Source organism: Lycorma delicatula, chromosome 8, assembly GCF_047948215.1.
Source record: "Lycorma delicatula isolate Av1 chromosome 8, ASM4794821v1, whole genome shotgun sequence".
Lineage (NCBI taxonomy): Eukaryota > Metazoa > Arthropoda > Insecta > Hemiptera > Fulgoridae > Lycorma > Lycorma delicatula.
This window is the reverse complement of record NC_134462.1, coordinates 88,005,079-88,030,592: the sequence shown is the minus strand read 5'-3', so window position 1 is coordinate 88,030,592 and position 25,514 is coordinate 88,005,079. Positions and strand designations below refer to the sequence as shown.

Sequence of the window (25,514 nt, the reverse complement as noted above, 5' to 3'; positions counted from 1 at the left end):
GCTTTTACAAAACTAATACAATGTAAATTGGGATCCATAATTTTCTCTGTTTCTACAGTTTTCTTCTTTAAAAAGGTTTTACTTACTAATATAACATAAAAAATTTGGAAAATGAATTAGGGTTGTAGAACGAAAGAAAACTATAAAATAGAAATCAGATAATCCTTCAAAAACAAGTCTTATAAAAATGAAAAATGAACCAAAAAGTAAATAAATTATTTTATTATTACCTGCCAGTACTTTTTTGTGACGTTTTGCTATAAGAATGGTGAAGAACATTATAGGTTTGATGCACTAAAGGTCCTTCAACAGGAGAATCACTACCATCATGACTTTCTAATGAATCAGAACGACCATATTCTCTACGAAACCAGTTTACTAAAAAATACAAAAAGTACAAATAAGAAATATAAAACAAACATTACAATACATAAGAACAAACAAGTTATTCAAGAAATACTAAATATTATATCCTTATTTCTGAAGAGTTGTCTCTAGTCAAATAGTTTATTTTAATCATCACAGCTTGAGATGATTTATTTTATGAAATCTAAAAACAAAAACTAGTTTGTTTTCCTTTGAGCAAACACTCTGTAATTCATTTAATCTTCTACATCTTTTTCACTTAATTTTCCCTGGCCAACTTATTATACGAGGTGTGTTTTTAAAGTAAGATTCATTTTGAAATAAAAACAAAATTTAAAAATACGATCAAACTTTATTACTTGCACATAAAAACTAAGTTTATTTACCATTATTCTATGTAGCTCCTTTCACAGGAAGAAAATAACTTCAACAAATATTTCATAGCATTTCACCAGCTTTTTCATTCTCTCTTTAAAAAATTCTACCATCAGTGACCTAAATTATGCAGTAACACCATTTCTCAATTCATTGTTGTCACACCTTTGCAATGCAAGCCACCATTTAAAGCGAAGAAAAAGAAATTGCTGACAGCTAAGTCAGGGCTATTTGGTAAATGATTGAAAATTTTCTAACAAATTTTTTCAGATTGCCTCATTATCTGATGTGCCAATTAACTTTTCGGTATTCCATTTACAGATACCATTTATAGTTTTTATTTTTATTTTTTACAATAAAAATTATTTATTAAAAAAAGAGGAAGTTAATTTTTAAAGTTCTGAACTATTCAATTCACTCTTTGGAAGTTTTAGTACTGAAGCAAAGTTTTAAAGTCTTTCAGAAAGTCCAGTTTTAAAATTTCATGACATTTGTCTACTGATAAACATTATTAAAGAAAAGTTTTATTTTTGTTTGTATATTAATTTTTTTAATTTAATCATTGCACATTACAAAAGCCAACATTGTGTAACGTATGAGTGTCTGATCAAAGGATACTGTATGATACTGAAATATATCTTGTCATACAATTTACTCATATTCATTTACACCACTAACTACTATATTTTAAAATTACACATTTCAGGTACAGGAACAATGAATACATACATGTTAATTCTTTTTTCTTTCATTATCTATTCTAGATGAATTTTTGAAAATTTTAGTAAACAATTTTATTTAGTCATCTGTCATTTAACTTGGTTTAATGTTTTTTCCTGTTCCTCTCCGTTTTCTTTTACTTTTGATAAATGTGCTACATTAAAATCCTTAATTATCTGTTTTATACATATATCCCAGTTGTGATTTTTATCTGTAAGTTTTTCTCTTCAACAAAAGTTACTAAATACATAAAAACTAATAGTTCTTTATACCTACATACCTGTGGTAACCACAGGCATATACTACAGCAGTCTATAACAAATTATAATATAATGATAACAGAATGATTTTTATGCATGTAAAATGAGAGTTCTTCACAGTACTTAAAAAATATTTACATGTAAGATTAACCTAGAAAATAAATATTTACACTAACCTAGTCCTCCAATTTGAAATCGAGATGTTCCACTAGATGAAGAAGGTTTATGAATATCTAAACCAAGACCAAGGTTACGTTCACTTTGACGTGGTGTTAAAATATGATGATGTTTCTTTCTGACATTACTAAGAGGACTTTGGATACTTTTTGATCCTCCACAAGAACCTTCTTCCAGTTCTGTTTCTAGTAAACTCTAAAAAAAATAATAAAAATAAAATAAATTCCAGAATGAGATTTTTTCATGCGTCATTAAAATAAAGGAGAGCCTACAGAATGGGTTCTATTAAACTGTGGCTGTTAAGACAGTCATTAAAAAAAAGCAGATGAACTAAATAATAAAACTGCTAAAAATATTTCTGACACAACAACAATAAAGTGCAAATGAGTATAGATAGTGATCAGCTACAATGTGTCTTACTGTTTAAAACTGTTATAGCAAACCCCCCCCCCCCAGATTTGCAAGTTCTCGATGTAATGGAAAAATTTAATTAATCAAAATCAGTTTAATCTACTAAAGTAAGTGAATAACAGAAATTACAAAAATTTTCTGCAGCCTCAACAAAAATATTGCTGTGAAATAGTATGGGCTCAATTTAAAGCTGCTCTTCAGGACCCAGTTATGCCATTTTAGCATGAGTCTACAGTATTATTGTATTATTATACTTTTTTAAATATTCTTTTCAGTCACTTTCTTGGCAGCAGTGGTTTTTTACTTAAGCAATTTTCAGCAAACTTTCAAATACCCAAACTTTAAATTTTCCAACAAATCCTTTCAAACATTGAATAATATATAAGATTTACCTAAAACCACATTTTTAATCTCTTTTCCAGTACTTCTCGAATAAAATAAATAAACCAATAAAAATTCTGAAATGATCAAATTAACATATCAATGACAGTGCTAGTGTGCTCTATTTACACTATGTTTCTAATGTAATTTTCAAACTTTTAAGGAAAATGCTGACAAGACATTTATTTTAATTATTTATTTAGAAACAAAAACTATTTAATTATTCAAACATTTGAAAAAAAATTTTACATCATGAAGATTGCGGTTAAAATTGGATTATTCATTATTTGCAAGTTGAAAGTAGAGATGAGAGGTGACAATTTGATAAAGGTTATTCACACTGATGGGATTGTAAACAATAATTCTACAAAAAAAAAAAGCCTGTTCATCCAAGTAACCCTGTGTTACCATTATTGATCTGTTTATTAATAAATATGGCTTCTTATTGTTTTATACTGTGTAATGAATAAAATATAAATGTGTACTTACAGCACATGTAGATGATGTACTTCTTTTTTTGAAAAGAATCTTCCTAGAATCCCGCTCATCTAATAAGTAGCAGGAACCAGTCTCGCCTTCAACATGATGCAACTCTTGTTCTGCATGAGGGAAATGTCTAAAAGACAGAAATCAACAACCGGCTTACCACTGATTCCAAAAAAAATCATTTCATCTTTTTTTGAAAGAATACAAAGAATCAAAACGGTGATAAACTTCTTGAAATGCAAAAACAAATAAATAAAATTAAGAAAACTGAAATGCTTGTTAAATTACGATGATTTTATTTTTATTTGGTTTCCACTTTTTGTAAAAACAATCTTCTTTTGCAAGCACAGTAGTAATCTATAGGTTCTTATGTCATTATGTTTATTATACTATCACTAGATAGGTAACAGATTTCCCCAGCCCAATCCTCAAGCAGTCTCCCTACCAGATACCAAGGGTGTGTTGGTTCCTCGGGTCTCAGATTCCCCAACATAGAGAACCTAGAAGGGTCAGGCTAGTACCCACAGAACCATAATGAGGGAAAAGGGATCAGTGATGAAGAAAATGGGGTGGATGGTGATAAAGTATTTTCTATCAAGAAGATAGATTAGTTTATCTTCTTGCCCAGGAGCCAATTTATTAATTACTTTCTAAGGTATATGTATTACACAAAGCCACTACAGGCTGGCTTCACTGGTCTGGCAATTAAAATCTGAGAAAATGTTACTTAGCAATTTTAAGATTAAATATTTTATTAATTTTGTAAAAAGAGGTATTATTTTGTTTATCCTGCACGTTACAGTTTGTAATTGCAAAGTTCTAAATAATAAGTCTCATTTTTCTTCATCAGGTTAAACTTACAAATGATTCAAATATCTCTTTTAAAATTGTTATTTTAAAATTTTAATTCTGTTTCACATAAACATAGGAAAAACAAACTTTTTCCCTCTAAATGATATGTATAGTAATCTATTCAGCTTAAAATATGCAAAGCATGAACAAACAGTAATTAAAAACAATTTTAACTATTAAATCAAGAGTGCAATATATCTGCAACTTACCGAATTACACGAGTTGTTTGGACAGCAGGCTCTTTACGATGAGGTCTTAATGCTGTATCTAATAAACCACTTAATGCAACTCGACGGAAAACACCACCATGAGCCTCTTTAACATATGTCATTAACTGACGTACATCACAGTAAAGACCCTGTCAACAAATAACATATAATTAATAAATTATATTTAATACATATAGGAGCTAGCGGAAGACCAAAAAAATGATTGATAAGATAAAACAGAGGTGAAAAACAGGAATAACGATGTAGAGACAGTTAAATGAAGATATGTGATCTGCAGCCCGACATAATAATAAATGGATAAATAGGATGAATGATGGTCACATATACATATATTAAACACTATTAAGACACTATTATGACTATTATATATATTAAGATGCTATTATGACAATATATGAAAGACATATATATTATGACCCTATATAAAAATCTCAAGAGTAATTCATTATCAGTGAGTCTCTGTATGGAAAAACACTTGCTGAATAGCATAAGACGATACTTCTGGTTTGAATAAGCTGACCATGCTTCTTTGCTTCACATCCACCTTTAGTTATGACTATTCACATCATTTATAATACACTCCCACCAGTTCTGAAGTAAATTATTCTACTTTCTTTATGATATTTTAAAATGATTGAGTTAAGGAAAAAACCTAGAAACATGGTTTGGTTGCACAACCTTTACAAATATATTTCACGCCATCTCCACTTCTAACATTTTCAAAACCATTACATTATTCTATAATTAAGATAATCATTTAGAGCAAGGAAAAAGGAAAATGTATGCTGTTTTCAAAAAAAAAAAATAATAATAAAGATCTTAATGTAAAACATTAAACCCCAAAACCAAAAAGATGACTGAATTACCTATGACTCCAAATCATTATGTCTTTCTAATTGTAAAAATTTATGCTAGCAAATTTAAAACCCTATACATTTAGATTGATTTTTTTTTAAATTTCAGAAGTAAGGAGTGTAGAAAGGTTTTTTAAATGTATTTTTTGTATTATGACTAGTGTTTTAAAAAATAACCAAGTGAAATTTCCATCAAATTGCAACCGAGTTGACAGTAATTAAAGATCGCAAGCAACCAACCTACTTCTTTGTCTAGATTTCACAAAAACTATAAAAACTGTGACCATTATAGAAAAAATGAAATAAAATCATTCCTTTTATTTCTGTCAATATCAGAACATCAACAAATTTAAAACCCTGAATATTTTTTTTCTTGTTCTTTATTTAGAAGGAGGGGAGAATATTTTTCAATTTGTTTTCCCATTTACATTAATAGTAAATTAATAAATAAGTTTCCCAGAAAAATTTTCATCACATTAAACTTTTTCTTCTAATAATAGTCTTCAAAGGTTTCTTAATAGTTTTCACCAAAATGCACCTACATTGAGATAGTCTTCATGAGTTTATGGAAGTGGTAGGAAAATTACTGTACCTACTTATCAATTTTTTATAAATTTAATAGCATCAATCTCTAATATAAATATACCAAATTTTATGATTTAAGACAGACAGACAGACAGACACACACACACACACACACACACATGTATATGCACACAGATGTGTGTGTGCATGTGTGTGTGTGTGCACACTTGTGCGTGCGCGTATGTGCATGCTCAATCATTCAGAATTGCATCCTAGTTTTTTGTTCCTTGTTCTAAGGAACTTTAAAATTTTGAAAATGCAAAACAAAACAGGTATAAAAAATTTTGAGCCATTGCAATACTTTCCCTCACTCCAGAATTCTTCATATAATGTGGATATAATGAGGATAAGATAAGGAAAATGTTTCTTACAATAACAAACATCACATAATTTGAATCAGGTTAGCACCACACTGATGATCTCCATTTGTAATATTTTATCAACTGAATGTGCAAAGTAGTATAGAAAACAAAAAAAAATGCAAATAAATTGATAATTCTTAGATTATTAAGTATAAAAAATCAGATGTGGACACCACATGACTTTCTTGTATGCCAATTAAATTACATATACACATTTTTTGCTGCAATTCAATTAAACTTATTACATTTGAAAGTGAGATACTTTCACCAATTATTTAATAAAGTGAATAGTTACACAATTGCTGAAATATTATTTTTATTAATATAATATTTACAATTACTAGCTGACCCAGCAATTCACTACTGCTAAATTTTAGTGTGTGTGTATATATATATATATATATATATATATATATAGATTAAAGGAACACAAATGAAAGTTTGAAAAAACATTAAAAAACTGAACATTACAGAACACCACAAAATCTAACCTTTCCTTTTTTCCCCGTTTTCCCTCTTCCAATCTTCACCCCTTGCCCTCTTTCCCTTTTTAACAAAAATATTTCTTTTCATGTAACTAATACATATTCTGAATATGAGACAAATCGGACGATAATTACAATTTTTTGAAATATCTCCCACGCCACCTAGCAGGTCCAAACTAATTCAGAAACCATCACGGGCATGCACACAATAACTCATGAAAGTTTCATCGCAATCAGATGAATGGTATTTAAATGCATATGAAACAAATAAACATTCATTTTTAATGTAAGATTAATTCAACAATCTTACATGAAATATACGATTAAGTCCCTTTATTAATGAAGGGATATTTATTATTACATGAAGTCCCTTTATTAATCCTATTACTAGATCAGAAAATGTTAAAACCAAAGAAAGAATAAAAAGGAAGAAAATATTGCAAACAAAGAAAGAATAAAAACAATAAGAGAAGATGATAAATATAAAGAGGATGAAAACAAATTAACAATTATTAATAAATCAATATATTTAGATAAAAAAAAGTTATAAAAAAATGTTAAAAAAGTTAAAAAATTAAAAAAGAAAAGGAAATGAAGTTGATTAAAACCAATGTGCCTTCCCTTGTAAGATCAAAATATTTCATTAATTAAAATTTTATTTGGCTATAACTCTGGAAACAATGAAAATAAGTGCCACTTATGATATAAATACCACTTATCGTTGAAAAACTCTCAATAAGGGCTTATTACTGCAGTTAAGAAGTACAAAATCCAAATTTTTGGGATTTTGGGCTTTTTTGGACACTTTTGGTTCAGTCAATTGCAATCAAAAGGGGAGGTGCGCACAACTAGATGTTATAACAGTCCTAAATACAAAATTTCAACATCCTACGGCTAATCGTTTTTGACTTATGCGATACATACACATGTACACACGTCATGCCGAAACCAGTTAAAATGGATTCAGGGATTGTCAAAATGGATATTTCCTTTGAAATCTGAAATTTTTAGTGATCACAATACTTCCTTTACTTCGTACAAGGAAGTAAAATTATTTAAAAGACAAAAAGTATCTTCAAACAAACAATATAAAATAATAATTGAACAAAAAGAATTATTGTTTAAAATAAAATAATTAAGATAAAAACAACATTTTTAGAACAATAATAAATACTTACCATATTTTCTGGTGTTTTCAAATCTTTACTAGATTTAACAAAACGAGAAACAAGTGATTTAAATACACTCGCCATTAATTGTCCTTCAACAGTACGTCCACCAGTACCAGCACCAAAATTAGTAGCGTATCCTCCTTGTGATACTACATCAGGTGATTTGCTACTGCTTCTTTTCTGATCTATAAACATAAGGTTAAAAAAAATTATTTTTTCATTATTAACAATTAGAATACCAGAATTAAAAATAATGCTATTGGTTCCAATTTCAGGCTTTATTAGTTATTTTGTTTATTCCTTATTATGATATGCTAAAATCTACAGACAAGTTTACTTCAATTATTTATCAAACTGCACAACAGTTTACTATTATGTGTATTCCTCTAGCAAGAACAACAACAACAGTTGTTTAATAGCAACAACAATTTTGTGTTTGTTTTTTCAAAACAGAAGTTCTAAAAATTCAAAATTTACCCAATATAGTTTTTAATTTTCATTCATAAACACCAGCTAATCAAACAGAACTTTGTTTCTGATCGACAATGGTGTGTGTACAAATACAGAGCCAATTTGATTTCAAAAACAGATGGTTCAAGAGTTCACAAAAAGCATTGTCAATTTTTATATAAATAAAAAAATAAATATATATACATGCCGGGTAATATTTAACTATGGAAAGCTTTATGCATATCTTAAGAGGATTTGGAGGCAGAAAGAAATTGGGTTCAACAAGGTTAAAAAAATCTGCATTATGGTGGGTTTTTAATTTTTATTTGCATCCACCATATTAATCAAACTTAATTTTTTTTTAAATAAGAAGGTGGATATATGACACATGATTTTGATATAAATTTTTATAAGAAAAAGAATGGTGAAACCCATTTTTCTGTTAATGCCTTTGTTATCGAGGTATAAGCATTCAAAGTTGTAATGACAAATAAATTGTGTTAATAATAAAACGGGTAAAACATGGCTGCATGAACAATTTCATTGCATTTTACATTCGTAATGCATACAATAACAAACTTTAAACAGTGCTATAATATTGATAACAATAAACAATAACTAATAATTAGCAACACAACTACAAATTAAACAGCTTTATCAGCTATTATTTACTTTAAATATTACAATATTTATTTTAAAATTTTAAATAAATGTTTTCAATCATAAATTGCTAATGAAGTAAATTTTTAGAGCATACCATTCTAAACTAAATGAACAAAATGCTTTCCCTATACAGCTTGGCAGTGTGCTAACCTCAAGTAATATCCATTTATAACTTATTATATCATGTCTGATGGATGGTACACAAGCAGATTCGTCAATTATTCTTTCTTTCTCAGCAAGTTTTGTTTTGAAACAATATGTTTCAGGTACCCCAAAAAAAAGAATCCAGAAGAGACAGGTCTGGAGACCTGGCAAACCATTTTATGGCTCCTCTACAACCTATCCAGTGATTTGGAAATTGTTCAATTAAAATTTGCTGTGCCCTAGATAATAATGCGGTAGTGCTGCATCTTGTTGAAACCATACATTATTATTTAAATTCTTGTCCATTATCTGCCTAGAAATTTGGTAAAATCCTATCTGCTAACAAGCTGCAGTAAGCATTTCCTGTAAGATTATTATCTAAAATAAAAGGCCCTACAATACAATGAATGACCAACGATTCCCTCCCAAACGTTCACATTCTGAAGGTGCTGTGTATGATAATCCAACATCCATCTGGAAATATTATCACTCCAATATCAACTGTTTTGCCTATTCACATGGTCATTTAACATAAAAGTCGCTTCATCAGTAAATATTATTGTATTTATGAAAAATTTACATTTATGTCTAATTTTTGCATTATATCACAATACTCAACTCGGTCAAAATCATCTTCCAAAAGGTTTTGCACCAAGTGGAGCTTATAAGGGTGAAATTTATTTATTTTAAGAATTTTTTGAACTGAAAAATAATTGATAACACATTGGATAACAGCTTTCTGAATCTATGAATGAAGGTCTTCAACAAAGGTCTACAATACATCTAATGGCTTGACAGAAAAATTGGTTTCACCATTGTTTTTCTTATAAAATTTTAAACTGAAATCATGTATCATATGTCCATCTTCCTATTATAAAAAAAAAATAAGTTAGATTCAATATAGTGGATCAAAAATGGCAGACAAAAACTAAAAACCCACCGTAATGCATTTTTTTTTTTTAACTATGCAGAACCCCATTTCTTTCTGCCTCCAAATACTTCTCAGATATGCAGAATAAAACTGTTTCCATACTTAAATATCACCTGCATATACATATACATATATATATATATATTTTTTGTTACAGCTCAATCGAAATTTCACTTAATATGCATATGTATATATATATATTATATATATATATATATATATGTATACGTATATTTTAGGTATGAATTGCATAAAGCTATCACACTGAAAACCATAATGAGAAACATTATAGCTTTAATCACTGTACCTATTAGCACACAAGATTTATTTCTTGTTTTTACATACATTCTCATGAATACTTCAATGTTCTATTACAGTAATAATTTATTTTCCTGTAAACAATAAATACCAATCATTACAAACAAATCTTCTTTTTCTTCTTATGTTTTTAACAAGTAATTTTTTTTTAATCTATGTAATTTTAAAAAAAAATTACATATATTAAAAACAAAGAAATGAAATTGAACTGTGACCAATGAGCTTAAGCAAGTAAAAGATGTATGAATTATACTGTTAAATGTTCATGACTCATTATGTAACCTGTGCTTCAATTTGCTTACTAGAGACTTATTCTGAAAATAATCATAAATAAAAAATATTATTGTAAAATAGCTATTACAACATGTAATTAACTAAAAAAATATAAAAAAGCTTACTTAAAGGAGATAAAAGTGAACTTGGATCAACACAGAATCCAAGATAAGCATGAAAGAAATCCAATACATCAACAATATTCTGATTAGATACCATCTGTCTAAGAAATTTTGAAAATAATGAAGAATTAGATCGATGCAATTTACTCAATATTATCTGCCCTTGAGATCTTAAAAAATCAGCTGGAGGACTACGTAAACCATCATTACAACCATGAGGGCAACCTAAATGGCGTAATACTCTGTAACAAAAACAATAAGAATTAAAACTAATTTAAATAAGAAGGTAAAATATAATGTGAATGTTATTTACCATAATCATAAGTTTACAGTAATGGTAAATTAATTTTACGTTACAATTACCATACTACTGTATTAATAACCTTACAGAAGCCTAAACTACATGTGAAATATAATTCAATACTGAAAATAACACTGCTATTCTTTGAAAAAAAAAAACAGTATTCCATGCTATATTACTTAAGAAAATGAGTAATTTCCAGTCATAATTTTCATTGAGCTGAATATGCTATTGCAAATCAGTAAACCGAGCCCATCAAAATGCAAATGACATCCAGTCCTACAAGTGATATATGAAAGTTCCATTACATTCACTGCAGAGAGGTGTGTTGAATATCATTACTTTCAGTAAAATCAACTCCTTGAGAAATCAGTAAGCACTTACCCATTGAGAAAGAGATAAAGCAAATTACTGAAATTGCAAACAGAACTTTTTAATGTGTTTAGCTCCATAAAAGGGCAAATCAAAAGAAATCAAATTTTATAAAAGGGATTTTTATTACAACTTTTTCTGGGGTTAATTGGAAGAGATTACATGCAATCTTTATGAACCCCCATGCCATTCCCAATACCAACCTGATAGAACAAATGAAGTATGGAAATCTCTGTAGCTTATAACAAATGCCATTCTTCATCAAGGTTTAAAACCAGAACCTTTTTCATGAAAGAGAGAGATGGCCCTCCCACTCTACATATAGCATGATAGTAAAAACACCCACATATAAAAACCCAATAACCCTATACTTTTATCTAAATTATAACAATAACTAATAAAATATAACTACATTATATAGTGCACAAATAAAAAGAAAAATGTACTTTAATATGTTCATAAATATGATACAGTACCTTATAACAGAATTCATTAATAGGCTGTGTGATACATCACCAACATTCTCTTCATCACCATTAGTATTGTCTTTATTATTATTATTATTATCATCGTTACTAAAATTACTACCATAACTTTGCTGTTTATTGTCATCTCTATGTTGTTTAAGTATTCCCATTTCAATTAATAACTCAATTAAATTAAATATAACTTCACATATTCTTAGCGTACAGCCAACACTATCCCTTGTTGCAACACAATGTACAGCCTGTAAAATGTTATTTCTGATTATTTAAACTAATTATATTGTAATATATGAATGTATTATCATTAATACTGCTGCTATGATATGAGATAATCATAAATAATTGTTATTTCATCACACTAAATGTTACTTTGCGAGTCATAATTGTAACAGCTGTAAGACACCTTTTCTTTCTTTTTCCTGTTTAGCCTCCGGTAATTACCTTTCAGATAATACTTAAGAGGATGAATGAGGATGACATGTATGAGTATAAATGAAGTGTAATCTTGTACACTCTCAGTTTGACCATTCCTGAGGTGTGTGGTTAATTGAAACCCAACCACCCAAGAACACCAGTATCCATGATCTAGTATTCAATCTGTAAGACACCTAACATGAGGAAAAGACACTCCCAAAAATACATATCCATTCTCAAGAATAAAAAAAAAACATGCAGTTATCAGGAAAATTGAAGTTTCCATTAATTTTTCACTTGGCCAAATAAACTGTTGCACGTCAACATGCTAAACCTACTCAGGTGATAATTAATCCTATAACTGATACTTTTACCCTACTCCCCAGAGACTGGTTGTATATTAAACATCATTATTGTCAGAAAGAGCAAATCTGACTTAAGAGTTTACTTGTACCTATGATACTTTAAATGCATCAAGTCTGACTGACGCACTGGATCAACATAAGATAGTGGGTCAGACAGCATAAAGCAACAAAGTAATAAATTCCTTTCTTGGGATACAATATTTATATATAATGTCTCCATTCAGTAGGGTAAATATTATTTAAAATTACACAAAATAACTGTTTATAAAGTAAAATATACCAAATAATAATAAATGTAAGAAAAAAAATTAAATTTTAAACAATAAAACCAAATTAAAATCCTCTCTAATAGGTAAAAAAATAATACTTTATTAATTATTCTTAAAATTTCTAATAAAACTATTAGAAGTTGTGAAATTACAAAAAAAATTACCAACAACTTTGTAACTCTAAATTTGATCCTAACTTCAAAAAATTGAAATTAGAAGCTTTGAAAAGCAATTATTTTTTTATGTCTTCAGTTATTGAAAATATCAACAGAAGAAGTGGCTGACAGGATTAATACATTTATTCAAAATTACCATCAAATTTCACATCGACAGAATACTGTTTCTACACTCAATATCATTCTCAACAGTGTAGATAGCTGTATCAGAAATCAAACCACCAGAATTACTGGAAAATATGGGTACATGGATCCCATAAATGCTAACAGATGAACACAAGCAGACATGCCTGCTTGTACTTTCTTGTACGCCTGTTAAATTACATATACACATTTTTTATTGTAGTTTATTTATACTTATTTCATTTGAAAGTGAGATACGACCCTCCAATTCTTTAATAAAGTGGACAGTTCACAATTGCTGAAATATTAGTTTTATTAAAATCAAATATTTGTACAATTATTAATCCAACAGTCTTACATGAAATATTAGGAAAGAGTAAAAGTCCCTTTATTACTCATATTACTAGATCACTATTATTCATATTCATGAGTTGCTGATTAACAAAACTTTTAGATTTCTGGTGTATCATACAAACAAAAGTTAATAAAAATTAAACTATTCTGTTTTGTGAACTCTGTACTGGTTATAAATGTTAATTTCAACCTCACAGTGTAAAATATTCAGTATTTATTACTGGATTATTTGGTGAATAATCAAAAATGGAAATGAAACAATAGAAACAAAAGAAAGATAACATGAAGAAACAAATTTAAAAAAACAACAAGAAGATGAATATGAAGAAGAAAAAGAAATTGTTAAGAACAAAGAAAGAATAAAAAGAAAAAAATGTTGCAAAAAAATAATAAATAAACAGGAAGAAATGTTACAAACAAAGAAAGAATAAAAACATTAAGAGAGAATGATTAATGTAAACAGAGAGAGAATTTGAAAACTAGAGAACATGTACACAAATAAAGATCAGAAGAATTATATCAAACCAAAGAGAAATTAAATGATTGGCAACAAAAAACAAATAAACCAAATGATGATCAACTCTGACTAAGGGAGAATAATATTGTCTGGCAATATTAGAGTAATATTTTTTTATTTGGTTTTTCTGGAAGAAAAACGCTAAGGCGTTATCATTGCCTAAACACGATATATGTGTTTTAAAAACTAAATTTAAAAAATTCCAAGTCAAAAATTTTTTAAAAAATGCTCAGAAAACAAAACATGAAATATAAATACAAAAAAAAATAAAATAAAAATAAAACAGAAAAATTTTAAAAAAATTATCTTAAAGAAGAAATTTAAAAATAAATTCAAAACAAACTAAAATATTAAAATAAATATAAAACAAAAAACTTAAACTAAATGTTAAAACACAAAATATATACTATTACCAAAAAAAAAATCAAAAAATGTATTAAAAAGTATGTTTAAGTATTAGCTCCTGTAGAAATAATAATTCCTGGTCTAAAAATTATTTTTTATTGCCCAGAATTTGACAATTTAAATTTACGATGCAAGGCCGCATAACATATGCATTCCACAAGTATGTGGCGCACAGTCAAGCAGCAGTTGCATATTGCATACACATTGGTGCGTTTACTGCTGACATCAGATATCCATGAATAGCTCTCTCGTATGTCCTATCTGCAACTGGCAAAGGACCACTTCCTCACGACAAATTTTCCTGTATGAGGAGTTCCATGGCAACACAGAACCTTTAATGTGTTGGAGTTTGTTATCTATCGTAGCCGTCCAGTCGTCTTGCCACTTTGCACAAAGAGCAAGTTTCACACAGTTAATAAAGTCGGATGCAGTAACACGGGAAGTGAAGAATGGTCAACTATATGCATCTTTAGCAGCAGAATCTGCACGATCATTACCCGGAATCCCCATGTGGCTACAGATCCAGCAGAAACTCACTTGTGTGTTGCGATGGTTCAACTTGGCAATTGCACTGGAGATTTCAGTGACAATAGGATGCCTGAAATAAAAATTTTCTAAGCTTGGAGAGCACTACACAAGCCGCTACAAATAAATAGTCTGATTAGTTGCTACAAATGAATAGTTTGATTATAACCAATCTGCCTTCCCTTGTAAGACCAAATATTTCATTAATTAAAATTTTATTTGGCTATAACTCTGGAACCGATGAAAATAAGTACCACTTACGATATATCACTGATAAGCTTTCAATGAGGGCTTATTACTGCAGTTGAGAAAAAGTCCAAAATTCAAAAAAATCTGGATTTTTTTGGATACTTTTGGTTCTCTCGATTGCAATCAAAAGGGGAGGTGCACAACTAGATGTTACAACAATCCTAAATCCAAAATTTCAATATCCTACAGCTAATCGTTTTTGACTTATGCGATGTACATATATACATACATAGACACCAAATCTAGTCAAAATAGATTCAGGGATGGTCAAAATGGATGTTTCTGTTGAAATCTGAAAACCGGAATTTTTTGTGATCACAATATTTCCTTTACTACATACAAGGAAGTAAAAATTGAATAAGAATAAAACATAGGCTAGAAAAAAGACCAGTTAATCTCTAACAATAAACGATGCTCATTGAAATTTTTAATATCACATTTTAAATCATTTTAATATCACAAAAATGCTCTAAAAGTAAATACTACAGAAACCTTTTTTAGCAGGTAGTCAAAACATCTTTGGTCTTTGTTCTGATATGTCTGATCAAAGTTGTTGCTGTGATTTGCATCTGCTTTGGTGTTAATTTAAACCGGTGGTCAAATGTGTACCTTCCTTCTGGTGTTGAATTCTTTACCGATTAAGGCATTAACAGCATCCGTATCAGTCTTTAAACACTCATCATTTGACTGTTTTCGCCGAGATCCTACACTGTATCTGGTGTTTTGATTTAGACATGCATCTGTCTCATAGAGAGCCTTGTAAAGCGATCAACTTTTTGTTCTACAAGATATGTGGTGGAGTACAAGGTACATGGATGAAGTGGCAACTACTGCTGGTGTAAGTACCCTGTAATGAGCAAGGGTTCTCCAAGGTAAGGTTCGCCCTAGTCCTGCTTTCCCTCTTTTCAGAGTGAGGGATGTAATCTGTGTTTTCATAATTGCTTGCACTTGTGTAAACAATCCAGCAGCAGCTAAGAAGTGCAAAAAGTGATAGGACAATCAAATCTCCAGCTGCCCATACCTTGCTGTGGGAAGTTATTCACATTTGTGGGCTTGCCCAACAAAGTAGTAGATATCAGCGAATAAATAGATAGAGTGGCTTAGCTTACCTTATTTACTTACAGAAATGTTGATTGTAGAGTCTAGAAAGTCTAAGGGAAAACCCACATGGCTTAGAAAAGAGATGTTTGTTGGGAGGGGAGTGAAGGGTGTTTCTGTCTTCTCCTCTGATGATGTACCCAGGCTAGTCGGGCAGGTACATCAACCTGGGTACTACAAAATAGTCTTATTAGTAATTTCTATGACTTCTAGTGAGTCTTATTAGTGATCAAGGCTGGGGTAAGTGCTGGTAGTTCTGTCCCTCTAGTAGCACAATTTGAGCAACAATGTGAGTAGTTGTTGGGGTTTATTGAAGGCCTTCAAAGTGCCTTTGCAGCGGTTTGCAGATGAATGATCCCGAGACTTAATAAGTTTAAGGCAATATTCTCAGTTCTGGCAAATGAATTTGAGACACTTGCCTCTACGTCAACAAAATTCAGGGAGGTTGTAGTTAAAAAGCCAGTTTCCATCCCTTTACCAGCGCCTGTGCCTATTAGTGTGGAAATGCTACGCTGCGATCCTTAAAGGCAGCCAAGCAGGAGACTAGCTTAGTTCACAAGCAACCAGAGGTCACCTTCCTAAGCAGGACAGATTCACAAAAAAAAATTTAAAAAGATTAGAGAATTTCAGACTGCCCTTCAAAGCAAAAGATCAAATTTGAAAATTAAGAGCATAAAGAATACTAGGAGAAATCTGGTTGTCATGGCAGATGACGAGATACAGTTAGTCATTTCAGAATCTGTTGTTAGAAAAAAGCTGGAGGTCAAGGCAGATCAGAAATGAGGAGAAATGTTAGTATCTGATTGTAAATCTTTGTTCAAAACTGATAGATGTGTGCTCAAAGCTATCACGGTATATTCGAAGTTGGGCCTACTCTATCTCTAAGTCTACTACTTGTGTAAAATGCTAAAGGTTGCACAAGGATTACAAGCAAATGCTTGTAATCGGTTGATAGTTAGGACTGTGGTTGTTATTTGACAGCTGTTGAGATTTAATATTATCTGGTCCCTTGGATCCGTTTCCAGAAGTTCTGTGGCTTTTCGGTTTGCTATTAGTGGTTTTGGCTGTCGGTAGCGTGTGTTCCTTCTAATAGTGTCAAGGCATGCGATACTGCAGCTGCTGTTTAGCATCACATTTATACTCATTATCTGCTCCTCATTTGTGATGTGTAAGGCACAGATTTTTGCAAACGTGTATTTGCCTCACCGCGGCAAAGAGGTGGCAATGACTTCTAGTCATAAGTCTCTGTAATGAGTAAGGGAATACTCCCTACTAGTCCTACTCAGGTTCTTTTCAGAATGAGGGCCATAATCCGTAGTTATTTTATAACTGATCCAGAAGTGAATAAGAGGTATAAACAGTGACAGGAGAATACTCAGGCATCCAGCTGCCTGTATTCGCTGCGGGCAGTCATCACAAGCATGGGCTCGCCCAACTTACAAGTAGGAGGAAAACAGCAATAATTCATAATGTCCAGTCAGGTCAGGAAATCTCCAGCCATGTAAGGTTTTAATGAGGTAATTAGCAAGCCCAGGCAGAAGAGGAAGTCGGAGCCAGTGCCTTCGACTTCCTCTGAGAATGAGGTATCAGAGATAGAAAAAGGCAATGAGGTAGGCACTCAAAAAGGCAACGGACAGACCTGGCAGTTCTGCCCCGCTAGCTAAAGTAGTCCAGGGCGACCTGGACTACATAACAGATTTCTTGGTGCTTCCAGGCAGCGTTAGCTCAGGTGCAAGGAAGACAATTCTTCCTCATTTGATGAAGATCAAAGAAGCCTTCTCTGCTGTGGTAGAAGGTTACGAGACCCTAGCCACCAGGTCCAAGGTCAAGGTGATTCAAAAATTAGCTCCTGCTCCAGCACAGCCCAGGCACTACACTGAGGTTGTCTGTGACTAGAGAGAAACCAGCTAGGTCAAAAAACCGAAGTCTTGTTCGCAAACAGTCTAGCTGCGACTTGTCACCCGCAGGTCATGATGGATGGCCTTTCAATTAGGTATGCCACCGTTCGCAAAAATCTGGGTGTCAACCTTGATGACAGGCTTCAATTCAGGGAGCACCTTCAGTTTGTCGCAAGGAAGGCTGTTGATGCATTCTTTGGTGTTTGTAGAGTCATCCATCCCGATTGAAGGTTGAATTATTGTACCATGCATATTCTTTACCAAGGTGTCTGCAAGGCCATAATGTCATATGCTGTGCCCATCTGGGCTCATCGTTTACAATTCTAATGTCATAGGGACATTTTATTGTGAGCCCAGTGTCTTCTATCATTAGCTGTTGTCAGGGACTACAGAACTGCCTCGAGAGAGACAGTCTCTGTAATCACCAGCATAAAGCTCACTGACATTCTAGCTAAGGAACGTAGCAAGTGATATGTTTCTAAGAAGGGAGGTCTTCTTACTTCTGAGCATATGCAAGAGATTGAAGACCAAAGTTTTCACTCTTGGCTAGTTACATGGAATGATTCTTCTACTGGTTGATACACACATGGTACATTTGAAAATGTTAGGGAGCTGCGAGCAATTAGGTGGGTCTCCCCCAATCGGTACACAACTCAATTCTTTTTAGGACATGGTGCATTTAGGAATAGTTTGGGTAGGTTTGGTTCAGCTGATTAGGGCTTGTGCCCGGACTGTAGGGTCAATGACACTGCAGACCATGTCCTTTATGTTTGTCCCTGGTACGAGACAGAATGTTACCAGAGTTGTTAGGAAGCTAAAGAGGGTAAATTCCTTTCTTGATCTGCGAGTCAACTGTTATGGAAGGCTCACTATTATAGCTGGCTTCCTCCGTTTCCTCGCCCTGAGCAGAACGGCTGAAGGGGCTATAGTAGAGTAGCACCCTGGTTGGCTAGAGAGGTTTGGGCTAATGGGTAAGTTTGAAGAAGATGACAGAATAGTGTGAGAAAGGTTCACCAACAAAAAGTAAATGTGCTGTGGAACAAAACAACCCTTCAGAATGATTAGATGTAGACTAGAGTATATTACTTAACAACAAAAACAAATAGACATATACATTCCATGTTAATCAGTGGATGTTAATAGACACCTGCATTGCTAAAAGAAATAGTGAATATTAATTAATTAACATTCATAGAACAGTATGTATTGAGATTTCACTTCATGCTATCCTAATACCAAATCACAACACTAAAGGATGTTTCTTTTTTACTCAATATAACTTAAATAAAGTGAACAAAGAGTTTCCTGCACTGATTTTGTTAAATATCTTAAGGAGTGTTTTAATTATAAGGCTGCTTATAAAACCAATATTTTAAATCTGTAAAACAACTTTGAAAATAATCTGATGCCATTAAAATTCAGTATATTTTTTTATATAATACTCAAGGATTCTGTAAAATAGCTTAATCCATAGGTCACTGAAATTAAAAGCATTTGATGCGGTTTCACTGTTTGTTGGCATTTATTAATCACCAACTATCAAAGCACTTGATTCCACTTAAAAATTATTTTTTTAAAATTATTGATAAAAATAACTTAGCATTACTATATAGAAAGAAACTTTCTGAATATTCTTCATAAACTTGATTAATTGTTTTTACATAAGTTACTTACTTTGACAATCACTTGTAGGTCAATATCACCATCTTTAGTAATATAATGAGTAGAACCTGGAGCTTCATGAATTCCATCATCTGAATATGTAATATTAGAATCTGTTTGCGATCTGGTTAAACCAGGCTTAGAAGAATCACATGCAGCACCCATTTGAGAAGATAAATCAACTGAATCCTGAAATAACTATAAAGTATAATTAAGAGTGTTCAAGACTAATAAGTCATAAGTAGTTAAGTACAATTAATTAGTACTTTTTTTTTTAATTTTGTCTCTCATAATCAACAGATGATGAACATCTTAAGGGTCTATTTATACAAAAATTAATATTACAAAATTAGGATAAAAATCAATGCAATATAAAAATGTATGTACTTTGTTACTTAAATGCTAAGATACACAACACTGGGTATTAAAGATTGAACTCAGAATCATTCCACCAGAGCAGAAGGAAATAAAGATCATAAATACTGTGATTTCATAACCTAATGATAAAATCGTAATAATAAAACCACACATAAAATATTAAAATTAAAATCAGGTGTCGAATTCTGTAATAAAGTTTACAGCTTTTCATTCAAAAATGTAAACAAAAATGTTTAAGATCTGTGATTAATCTGACCTTTACCTACAGCAATATCAATAATGCATATAAGTTAACACATTAATATATATATAAGATGTGGTCAAAAAATAATGAAAATATTTTAATTTTCCATGCTATGTCCTTTTGACTGAGTTTGTCTTTTACTAATATGACGGCGGCAAAATCTATAATTATCAATATTTTCAGTCAAATTGTACATGTAGTTCAAATTTTGCAACCAGGTAATTAGGATGTATTTTATTGTGAGTGGTATTTACTTTGTTCGAAACATAAGATTTGCATTAAAAATGGAATAAAGTACAGTGAAATGGTGAAAATGTTACAAAAGGCTTTTGGGGCGAGGACGTTATATAGACACCAAAGGTTTATAAGTAGTAGAACAGTTTCAAGAAGGCTGTGAAGTTGTTGAAGATGGCGAAAGGGTTGGATGTCCTAACACACCAACAATTAATGAAAATATTAAAAAATAAGTCATTTTAATCAATATTCATCAAATCACTACTGGAGAAGTTGATAAGAATCTTTCATGATTCATATGAAATAATTTCAACTTTCGGGTACGAAAGAAGTAGCAGCAAAACTTGTTCCAAAATTGCAGAATTTTTAACAAAAGCATCACAGAACAATTGTTAGCTAACATTGCTGATGGTTCAGAATAACTCAAATGTGTCATAACAGGTAATATAGTTGTATGCTTGTGATCTTGAAACAAAGGACCAATCATCCTAATGGAAGCTTCCTGAAGAATCAAGCCCAAACAAAGCACCTCCAAAATTCAATCCAATATTATGGTTCTTTTTTCTGTTTTTTTCAATTATAATTGTGTAATCCATTATGAATTATTACTGCACAATTCTACAATCAATAAACCCAATCAATAAACTGTATTATTTAGCAATTTTACACTGTTGGTTCAATCCAAAGAAAACATACATAAATGTGGACAAACAATTCTTGAATTTTGTATTACAGTAAAACTTTAGCTCACACTTTACTATTAATTTGTGACTATATAGCCAAAAATGAGGCTACTACAGCTTCCATATACTAAAAGATGGAACCTGTGACCTTTTCTTGTTCTGACTGATTAAGAGAATATTAAAAGGACAACAATTTGTGACGTCAGATGAAATAAAGAAAATATTATAAACGGCTACAACAAAAATATTACGAGGATTGGAACAAATGCTGGTAAAAGTGGGGTTGCATCTCTGAAGGACAACTTTAAAGAGAACAATATCAGTATAGAAGAATGAGTAAATTATTTTTGATAAAAATTAAAATTCTCAATTTTTATCACACATAATTTACAGAGAGCACTCACGTCATTCATATATACATAAACAAAGATTGAAAAAGCGTAATCTTTATTTTCTAAACATGTTAATACCTTATGTGGAACAAAATCAGGAGATGGAACCGGAGTATGCTCAGTTACTGTAATAATCGGGTTTGGTGATGTTTCTGCTTGTTCTCTACGTGTCTCACCAATGTATCTAAACATTATAAAACAGATAAACAAGAAATATAAATTATTAAACATTTTATGTATAATTTATAACTAATTCAGGTATGCTATACAAAGAATGAATGAACAACTGATTAATATATGAAACAATGTATAAATGTGTGCATGTATGAGTAAGAGTAAATTAATCACAATTGTCAAACAAATAATACAAAAAATATAACATACACAGTTAAAAAGAAAATATACAGTTTTATAGAATTAGAATCTTTTTTGATTTAACCTTTAAGAAACCAACAATGTTTTCATAACTTCTCAAGTTTGGTTATTCTGTTTGGTATTTGGTTCTGGAATTTTGTAAAATTCAATCACTAAATTTGATTAATATATGTATAGTAATATACATTTAAAACTGTAGTAGCTGAATAAATATTAATTATCATTATATTAATGAAACTGACACTGAGATGTGTCTCATACAAACACTCATAATTTTTAAATACAATGAATATCCTAATAAAAATATTAAAAAAAACTATTATTATATCTAAAAATTGCTACAAATAAATGAAACATAATTTTAGAACCACAAACACATATAAAACACACATTAACTCTCATTAACATTAAATAAATTAATCTAATAAAAAATAGAAAATATTCCTTCTTATATGTAAAAATAAGAGTATGCAAAAATAAATAATTCAATGTGAATGAAACTTAGTAGAATGAAGTTAGTACTGGCAATTTTTAAGAAAATGAAGAAAAAATATTATAAGGAAAATGCCATACAAGTAAAATTAAAAATTAATGTTCTTTGAGTGATATGAGCAATATGAGTAATAAGTAATAAACTTAACTCAATAGTCATATGATTTAGAAAAAAGGATTTAAAACAAATATATTTTTTTTCAATTTCTAGGCTATACCATCAATTATATTTATATGCCAAATAAATTTCATTTTCAGCAATAAAATCCCTTGTTTTTTGTTTTTTTTTTTTTCATTGTATTAGAGTCAACTAACTACCTACAAATCTTTTCCTACACAATTTGTACAACATGTTACATGAAGGTTATATCCACAACACTCCATTAAACAATCATCTTAAAAAAATCTAACTTAAAAATACTTGCACTAAATAAAAATGTATTTTCAGATCATCTATTTTAAAACCTTTTTGTGGCTACAAATCCAACAAAATCATAGCAAAACCAGATAAAAATGACGGTAACTCAACTGAATGCTAAGCCACAAAGGTAAAAATGTATCAGCATCTGAGCTGTTGCATTCACTAAAAAAGAGATTGTGTTGTTGGCCAGATGAAATTGAACAATCACACTTTTTGGAATATGTTTTTGCCTTAGCTGATCACAGTAGTTATTATTCACTGTCTCACCTTTAGATATGAAGTGAATAAAGACTGGAGTTTTGAATTTGTTTGCCGTAAGAGGTGAAGGACGTTTCCAGAGAAAATTTTGTTACTTATTCTCGGGTTCAAACGGATAGACTCATTTCTCATCAGCAATTATAATCTGCTTCAGAAATATATCTCCTTTATCTTCATAAATTTCAAAAGCTTTTGGTAAATGTTCAAACCATTCTCTTTGTGGATGTTTGTCAGTTGAAATCAATCTTTTGAAAGTTTAAAAAAATTATATATGATTGAAAATGCTGTTATGGATTAACTTGCTTAAACTTTATCTCTAATTTATTAATTTAATAATTAAATTGTTAATTTAACTCTAATTTAATAATTTTTATTTATTGTAAATCATTTGTTAACTGCTTTGATATTATCATTATTCTTTGAACTGGATGGTTACATTTATTTTTTTCATCTCGGAGAGAAATGTTATCTTTTTCAAAGCAATCAGTCCACTAGTAGATCTTGCTTCCACTAAACAATACTCTGTAATTTTGCTGCATTCCATGAATAATCTTGTTGGTTTCAACCACATGAATTGAGAAAATGTATCACTGCCTGCATTTCTTAGCAACTGGAATGAGAAGCACTCATTTTCAAATGACTTTTAATACAATCACAAACAACTAACAATGAAACAATAGTTTTAATAAACAAATGATATGAGATTGTGATTTGCAGCACAACAATCAGTACTTCAAAAATATGATTGAGAAGAAAATAAAAATTTTGCTTTAGCATTTTTGACTTAACCTCACAATAATGTGTAGTCCCCCCCAAAATAAAAAAGCAGATTTTTTCAATTACTAAAGAGTTGTAACTCAAAACTTTATTTCTTAATTCCACTTTTCACTGATCCAGTTTTAAATTTGATCTAAAAAGTGTTAACCATTTTCAATATTACCAATATATTTCAATACTACAAAGGAATTTATTTCTTTTAATCTACTTTATCCAGTGACTTATAACTTCAGGGTCAACATTTTTTAAAAATCCATAAAAAATCCAAGCAGATGCGTTAGAAGAAACAATGGGTCTGCAGAACAAGATATTACCAAGAAATAATTTACAAAATCTACAAGATAGTATACAGTTTGAGTAATGAAATTTCATGTCCTTCAACTCCTCCAAACAAAAGGTTAGGGTATACTGACAGTAGAAACTAGGTAGGTTTCAGAAAACAACATTTTAAGCTTAAAGTAGTCACCCATAAAGAATATTTTCCTCTCCTTATAAAAAAAAAACAAAAAAAAATCAGATGACGTACTGCAACATTAAATCTGCAATTTAAAATTTAATAGCCTACATTATATTACAACTGTACTGTTATACACCTGTTTTAAAAAATTCAAACAGTAATCTCCCTCAATATATACAGATATGACAAAAAAAAACCATTCTATACAGTTTGGATAATACTCCTTAAATTTCTTTTTCCTGTTTATCCTCTGGTAATTACCGTTCAGATAATACTTCAGAGGATGAATGAGGACGATATTTATGAGTGTAAATGAAGTGTAGTCTTATACAGCCTCATTTTGACCATTCCTGAGAATGTCCTGTGTGGTTAATTGAAACCCAACCACCAAAGAACACCGATATCCACAACCTAGTATTCAAATCCATGTAAAAAATAACTGACTTTACTAGGACTTGAACGCAGGAACTCTCAACTTCCAAATCAGCTGATTTGGGAAAATGTGTTCACCACTAGACCACACACGGTGGGTTTTGGACAATACTCCATACTCATTTAATCTAACTCATAAGTGAGGCGTTATAAAGATAAGTAAATTTCCAATCTGACTACTATACTAAGAAACTTATCTAATTACCACACTTTCTCTTTCACATGATTCACAAAATATTTTGGTACATAGATAAAATCAGTGTATGTGTATTTTAATGTTAAAAATTATTATTTTATAATTAAAAAAAAATTATAAATTATATTAACAATTTAAGAAATGTGATATTTATATTATACAATATTATAAATAAAACTACTAAAAAATATTTTTAAAAGAAAAAAATTAAAATAAATTACACTGTGCGATTTGTGCTAATAGAAGTGCAGCGTACCTATTACTAAGAAAACATAACACTTGGAGCACGGCTTTTACCAAATTCATTTGTTAATTTAATAATAACAATTACAAAAAATGCATAAC

General features: G+C 30.4%; 1 protein-coding gene across 1 annotated transcript in view; it reads right to left on the bottom strand.

The window, feature by feature from the left end:
• unc80 (unc80, NALCN channel complex subunit) overlaps positions 1 to 25,514 on the bottom strand; it is a 242,538-nt gene that overhangs the window by 133,935 nt on the left and 83,089 nt on the right. The window contains exons 18-26 of the mRNA XM_075373197.1: positions 21,840 to 21,945; positions 19,843 to 20,019; positions 11,767 to 12,017; positions 10,621 to 10,859; positions 7,723 to 7,901; positions 4,238 to 4,386; positions 3,180 to 3,306; positions 1,898 to 2,093; positions 231 to 378 (exon numbers count right to left, since the gene is read on the bottom strand). Coding sequence (XP_075229312.1) covers positions 231 to 378; positions 1,898 to 2,093; positions 3,180 to 3,306; positions 4,238 to 4,386; positions 7,723 to 7,901; positions 10,621 to 10,859; positions 11,767 to 12,017; positions 19,843 to 20,019; positions 21,840 to 21,945 — 1,572 coding nt within the window. The remainder of the gene's footprint in view (positions 1 to 230; positions 379 to 1,897; positions 2,094 to 3,179; positions 3,307 to 4,237; positions 4,387 to 7,722; positions 7,902 to 10,620; positions 10,860 to 11,766; positions 12,018 to 19,842; positions 20,020 to 21,839; positions 21,946 to 25,514) is intronic.